Source organism: Octopus bimaculoides, chromosome 9 (genome assembly GCF_001194135.2).
Source record: "Octopus bimaculoides isolate UCB-OBI-ISO-001 chromosome 9, ASM119413v2, whole genome shotgun sequence".
Classification (NCBI taxonomy): domain Eukaryota; kingdom Metazoa; phylum Mollusca; class Cephalopoda; order Octopoda; family Octopodidae; genus Octopus; species Octopus bimaculoides.
In genome coordinates, this window is record NC_068989.1 from 44,199,942 (window position 1) to 44,207,527 (window position 7,586).

The 7,586-nt window shown below is 37.8% G+C and overlaps 1 protein-coding gene across 1 annotated transcript in view; it reads right to left on the bottom strand.

Annotated features, from left to right (window-relative positions):
- LOC106873252 (uncharacterized) overlaps positions 1-7,586 on the bottom strand; it is a 61,220-nt gene that overhangs the window by 40,353 nt on the left and 13,281 nt on the right. The window contains exons 3-4 of the mRNA XM_014920540.2: positions 7,368-7,512; positions 5,735-5,832 (exon numbers count right to left, since the gene is read on the bottom strand). Of these exons, the coding sequence (XP_014776026.1) occupies positions 5,735-5,832; positions 7,368-7,512 (243 nt within the window). The remainder of the gene's footprint in view (positions 1-5,734; positions 5,833-7,367; positions 7,513-7,586) is intronic.

Consider the following 7,586-nt stretch of genomic DNA (forward strand, 5'->3'; position numbering starts at 1 on the left):
TTTAAATACACATTTTACCTGTGAATTTGTGTGTGTAAACTGGGAATGCATACAACGAGTTTCTCTGCCCTAGGTGTACGGAAAACACTCGGCGAGAAATGGAAGAAAATTTGAAGAAAGAAAAAAAAACAACAACAACAACATAATGATAATAATAATAATAATAATAATAATAATAATAATAATAATAATAATAATAAAAAATAAATAAAAAATTATTTCAAATTTTGGCACAAGGCCAACAATTTCAGGGGGAGGTGATAAGCCAGTTTCATCAACCCCAGTACTCAACTGGTAGTTATTTTATCAACCCTGAAAGGATGGCAGGTAAAGTCAACCTTGGCAAAATTTGAACTCAGAACATAGAGATGGACAAAATGTTGTTAAGCATTTTGCCTGGTGTGCTAATAATTTTGACATCTCACAACCTTAAACACTTTGTGCCGCATACCAACAACTCTGCCAGTTTACTGTGTAATAATAATAATAATACTTTCTACTATAGGCACAAGACCTGAAATTTTGGGGGAGGGGACTAGTCAGTTACATCAACCCTGTTTCACTGGTACTTAATTTATCGACCCTAAAAGGATGGAAGGCAAAGTTGACCAAGGCAGAATTGAACTCAGAACATAGCAGCATACAAAATACTGCTAAGCATTTTGTCCAGTATGCTAACGATTTTGCCAGCTCACTACCTTAATAATAATAGTCCTTTCTACTATAGGCACAAGGCCTGAAATTTGGGGGAGGGGTAAGTCGATTACATCGACCCCAGTACTCAACTGGTACTTAATTTATTGATCCTTAAAGGATGAAAGGCAAAGTCGACCTCGGCGGAGTTTGAACTCTGAACGTAGTGACAGGTGAAATACTACTAAGCATTTCACCCAGCATGCTAACGTTTCTGCCAACTTACCACCTTAATAATAATAATAATAATAATAATAATAATAATAATAATAATAATAATAAAAATAATAATAATAATAATAATAATAATGATGATGATGATGATGATAATGATAATAATAATACCAGGAACTTTTTAATAATTAGCAACATCTAGAGTTTTCTAGCAATTAGCAATGACTTTAGTTTTCTTGTAGTTATCAATGTCTGAATTTTAACTTCAGTTTCTGGTTGCAGCCAGTCGTGTTCTTATAATAATGATAATAAATAAAAATAATCCTTTCTACTATAGGAACAAGGCCTAGAATTTGAGGGGAGAGAGATAGTCGTCATAGCGACCCCAGTACTTGACTGGTACTTAATTAATCAACCCTGAAAGAATGAAAGGCACAGTTGACCTTGGCGGAATTTGAACACGAACTGTAAAGATGAACAAAATGCTGCTCAGCATCTTGTCTGATGCTGTAACAATTCTGCAAGCTTGCCACCTTTATATTAATAATGATGATGATGATCTTCAGTTCTAATACCTTGTAGTAATATAATTCTCTTCAGTTAGGTTTTTAATAGGAATAATAGTCAGCAGAAGTTCTAATCCTGCTAAAGCTGATTTAGCTTTTCCTCTTTTCTGATGAAATAAAGTACCAGTGAAGTGCTAGGGTTAGTATTATTTCTGATTTTAAGCCCATATTAGAAATTGTCATTATTATTATTGGCAAAAAGGCGGCGAGCTGGCAGATTTGCTAGCACGCCGGGTGAAATGCTTAGCGGTATTTTGTCTGTCTTTATGTTCTGAGTTCAAATTCCGCCGAAATCAACTTTGCCTTTCATCCTTTTGAGGTCAATAAATTAAGTACTAATTACATACTGGGGTGAATCTAATCAACTGACCCCCACCCACCAAATTTGTGCCTATAATAGAAAGGATTATTATTATTGGAGAAATTGTGAGACAGTCAGAAAAGATACCTTATGGCATTTGTTCTGGCTCTTTACAATCTGAGTTCAAATCCCAGAGTGGTCAACTTTGCCTTTTATTCCTTTCAGGAATAGATATAATTGATTAAGTTCTCTGCACCAAATTTCTAGCTTTGTGCCTATGTTAGAAATTGTTATTGTTGCTATTATTATTATTTGATTCAACTCATTACTGTACTTGAGAAGACCCAGCCACCACAACAGAATTGAGATCCTAAAATCAAGGTGCCACGTAAAAAATACCAGTGCTGGTGCCACGTAAAAAGTACCAGTTCTGGTGCCACTTAGAAAGCACCTATGATGATACCGCATAAAAAGCACCCAGTACACTCTGTGGAGTGGTTGGCATTAAGAAGGGCATCTACCCATAGAAACCAAGCCAAAACAGACCATGGAACTTGGTGCAGCCCCTGGCCTTACCAGTTCCTGTCAAACCCTATGCCAGCATGGAAAATGGACAGTAAATGATGATGATGACGATGACTCAGGTTTGGTCTTATTCCTGATAGAATTTATGTGGATAATGGGTTAATACTTGTAACATTAGATATCCACAAGCTTTCAATAATCTTTCAAGTGCTCAGTCTTTGATTATGGTGGAGCCACCAGCAGAGAGTAGGGGTGCCAATCCTCTACTTGAAGGCCTGTTGATGGCTTTGATGGTATTAAACAACTGCTTGGGGTTGTTTATGTCGGCGTAGAACTTCACTTCATCAGCTTTATTATCTTGCATGGTGTAGACTTCACACTGAACGCTGGCCTTGCATTCCTTGAGCCTGTCATGTCATGAGACACAGTTGGGATGGTTCTGCCAGTTGATGTAGGCAGCTCTCATCTCATTCATCAGGGCTTGGATGGCTTCATTGTTTCCGTCAAACCAGTCTTGATGATGCCTCCTCTTAGAGCCAAGGACTGCTTTGGCTGTCTCAATGACTGCTTCTTTGAATTGGTTCCAGTTTTCCTTTGGTCCTCCAGTAAGTAGACCTGCTGCATTAAGTCTTTCATCAAGGCTTTTTCTGGAAGTCCCATTGGTATTGAGTAGACTGGAGTCTTGTTGTGCTGAAGGTCTGCTTGATGAGCTTTGGGCACTTGTAGTGGTGGGGGACTATGTGAATGTTGAGCTTGGCTCAAACAAGGTGGTGGTCTGTCGAGAAATCTGCAGTGCATAGTGCCCTTGTGGTGAGGACGTCACTGCTGTCTCACTGACAGGTGATGATGTAGTCTATGAGATGCCATTATTTGGATTGGGGGCACATCAATGTGTTCTTGTATTTATCAGCCTGTGTTTGTGATGAGCAGTTCATGTTCTGCACATTTGCTCAACAGGAGAAGTTCATTGTTGTTCATCTTGGCTACACTGTGCTTCCTGATCACTCCCCTCCACTTATAGTTGTCAGTCAACTCTGGCATTGAAATCACACAGCAGGATGAGCTTGTCAGTGGCAGGTGTGGTGCATAGACGAGTGTCCAGGTTGATGTAGAACTGCTCTTTGATTTTCTCCATGGATGTCATGGTGAAGCTGTAGGTACTGATGATAGTGATGAACTGCCTGTTGCTGATGAGGTGGTGGATCTTCATTAGCCTTTCCTTGATGCCTATCAGGAGATTTGCATATTATTATATAATAAATAAATGTCAGGTTCAGTTCTACTGCAAGACACTTTGGGCAAATGTCTTCTTCTATAGCCCTGAGCCAACCAAGTCATTATTGTCATCATCATCCTCATCATCATCATTTAACGTCTGCTTTCCATGCTGATATGAGTTAGACAGTTTTGACTGGAAATGGTAAGCCATAGAGCTGCACTAAGTTCCAGTCTGATTTGGCATGGTTTCTACGGCTGGATACCCTTCCTAATGGCAACCACTTCAAGAGTGGAATTCATGAATAAATGAATTTAATCAATGAACCTAATAGACAGAAACAGATAAAGGCGGCGAGCTGGCAGAAATGTTAGCACACTAGGCAAAATGCTTAGTGGTATTTCGTCTGCTGCTATGTTCTGAGTTCAAATTCTGCCGAGGTTCACTTTGCCTTTCATCCTTTCAGAGTCAATTAAATAAGTACCAGTTATGCACTGGGGTAGATATAATCAACTTCATCCATTTGTCTGTCCTTGTTTGTCCCCTCTGTGTGTAGCCCCTTGTGGGCAATAAAGAAATAAGAAACAGAATAAGGCTTACTGTGACTCTAGAGAGAGAGAGAGAATGTGCGTGTGTGTGTGTGTGCGTTTGTTTGTTTTTACTTTTGCCTTGCTTCAAACATTGCTGATCGACATGGTGGCATTGTTAATTTCCTTGCTAATAAATCATTTGCTGGTTTTACACCTTCTGAGGCATGTGGAATAAGAAATCTCTTGCTTGGAAAACAGACAAAAGGTTAGCCACAAGAAAGGTATCCAGCTGTAAAAACAATGCCTTTGTAATATATTGATTTAACCCAAGTTAATGAAAAAAGCAAAATAGATATAAAAATGAACAGATATACTGTTTTTTTCATTTACTTTCCTCACTTGGATGAGTGGGACGTGAGAATATATGGGGAAAGATGGGTTCATAAATAAATATGCTTCTTTCTTTTAACAACTCGACCATAAAGCAGGAGTGGAAACTGGGGCAAGCAGAATGCTGTACCTTGCTTTGGAGGCAAACATGCAATAGCATTAGAGAAAGCACTTAACATTTTAAGGCCAACTGTAGTTAAGAGTGCTGACACATTGCAAATAAAAGTAATAGGTCTGAATTGAAATTCAGCTTATCTCAGAGATACATATCTCTGGAACCTGCAGATATATCATCATCATTATCATTCAACATCTGTTGTCCATGCTGGCATGGGTGGGATGGTGTGACCAGAGATGGCAAACTAGTGGGATGCAGCAGACTGCAGTCTGATTTGGCATGGTTTCTATGGGTGGGTGCCCTTCCTAATGCCAACCACTTTACAGATAGTGCTGGGTGCATTTACATGGAATCACACAGATGCTTTTATGTGGCACCACATGGGCACTTTTATGTGGCACTGTACGGGTGCTTTCATGTGGCACCGCATGGGTGTTCTGATATGGCACTGCCTGGGTACTTTTACGTGACACCATATGAGCACTTTTATGTGGCACTGCCATGATTGCTTTACACCACCAGAAGGATCGGTCTTGATATCTCTGCTGCAGAGTACAAGTCTTGGAATGCATTAAGATATTTGGAGATTGTCATCATTATCACCATTTTCTTCATAATCATTATAATCATTATAATCATTATCGTTTTTACATTGCTTTCCATACTGGCATGGACTGGATAGACTACTACTACCCTCCTAGATGAGTTCAAGAACATCTCACTTGTAAGTTTCAATTTTTGGCTTGGTTTTGTTTTTATGACTGAATGCCCCTTCCTAACATCAACCTCTTTACAGAGTGTATTGGATGTTATTTTATCATGATGCTAGTATTAAAGGAAATTGCCATGTCCTTGAAAGACTAAAAGGTCCCCTCAACTTATGCCTCAAGTTTACTTATCAACCACTTCACATAGTGTCCTAGGTGAAAATATATAGTGATGGTAACACAAGTAGAGTTCCAGTGTATCCCCATAAGATTCTGGAATCCTTACCATTCCAACCAATATAATATTACAAACAAATACACATAAAATGGGATTTGCAGTCCAAAAAGACAATAGTACTCATAGCAATATCTCCTCTCTTGAATACAAGCTGCAGTAAAATTTGAACTATGCAATTATGCCCTGAGTGGTCCAGCACCTTTACCTCACAGCCACTGTGAAGTTAAGCGCTGAGCTTATTTTTCAAATGTTATTTATCAAATTGTCTTTACTGACCTGAAGATGTGGAAATTCACCAAAGCTCACACTTAAATTCGTTAGTTTGTTTAATGGTAGTTTAAGTTGTACCAGGCGACTGAATGATGCAAATGTCTCTAAAAGAGATGGGAGGGAGAAAAAAATTCAGAAAATACATGTACTATTGATTTCCTGACATTAAAGAACTTGTGTACTTGAGAAATAGGAAGACTGGTGGAAGACCTTGCTTTCAATGCCCCAGCCAAAAAATATAAAGAAAAAGCAGACAGGCAGCATATAGACAGACAGACAAATAGACAAGCAGACGGGGGCGGGGAGTCAGACAGACAGACAGGGAAAGTAGGTAGGTAGACAGGCAGGGAAAAAAAGAAACTAGACAGATTGACAGATGTGATAATTAAAGAGATAGCTAGATAGAATGATGGATATTTTAAACAGACAGGCAAGTAGATGAGACAGATGGATTGATAAACAGATAGATGGACAAACAGACAGAAGTATGAGCTATTTCCTTTGAACACTATTCCTGTCTTGTAAGTATTCAATGAGGATGATTCTTTTGTAAATTTATAGAATGCTCATGTTTCATTTTTTAAATATTTTCTGCAGCCTTGGTTTCTCTTTTTGCCTTCAACTTGTCAGAGAAAAGTCTGAGTTTGTCAAAGATTTCTATGGTTAATTGTCCTACAGATGAGAAAATTTCTTCCAAAACCAGTGACAAGGAGAGTATTTATAGGCAACCATTTTGAAACATGCAGCTGCTCTTCCCTGATTAGAAATTCACATTTACACCAATAATAATTGGTGCAGGTGGTTTTGTTAATAAATGTTTAAGTGACAATCTAGGAAAGCTAGGATTCCCAAGCAAAGAAAATTACAAACTGTCACACACTGCAAAACAGAAACAGTAAAAATGTGCATTTATAAGACTTTTCTAAAGCTAAGCATGTAACACTTATCATTGTAGTTAATCCAAATTCCAATGGAGGAGTTTTATTTCCTTGTTAGAAACTAGTTCCTTCTTTGAAGAAAGAATTAAAATAATTATAACTGAATAATAGACACAAATCATATATGCATACAGCAAGATACATACAACATTCATAAATAGAGTGCACATACATACAAACAAATGTGTGTGTGTGTGTGTGTTTATTTTTATGTTGAGTAATAATAAAGACAATTTAACAAAGAATTACTCAGTACTTTTCTGTAGAGTACATATTTATAATACACAAGTGCATTTTATGTAGCACCAGCACATGTAAAGGACAAGCCTGTATGTATGGATGGCAGTGATTTTACTTAGCTTGGTGTGTTTTCTCATGTAGAGTAAATTGTCAGAATTCCCAGTCCTTCGTCATTTAAGAGGCTCAGCATCCAAAGATCCTTTCTCACCACTTATCCCACATCTTTCTGGCTCTACCCCTTTCACAGGTTTCCACCACAATTAGAGCTCAGCAACAAAATAGAAATAAAATTTTACCATTTATTGTTTCTGTGTAGTCTGATCCAGTACCAAATGACCCATGGCCCGAAACTGATTTACAGCCTGGTGGTTGGAGACCCCTATTCTACAGGGTTAGCAATTAATGAGCAAAACTGTTAAAAAAAAAAAAAAAAAGAAGGGAAAAACTTCATTCTCACATACCTAATTTCAAAAAATTATCTTCAGCATCAATGATTTCCAAGTTTATGAAGAAATGAAAATCTTCAGTATTGGCAAGATTTAGTCCTTGGTTTGAGATTTTCAAGCTGAATACATCTTCTGGATCAGTAACTTTGCAATATTTCAGCTAGAAGGGGAAAAACAATAAACGGAAAATTTAAGGAAAAAAAAAAGTGGAATAACATTTATAAAAAGTGATTC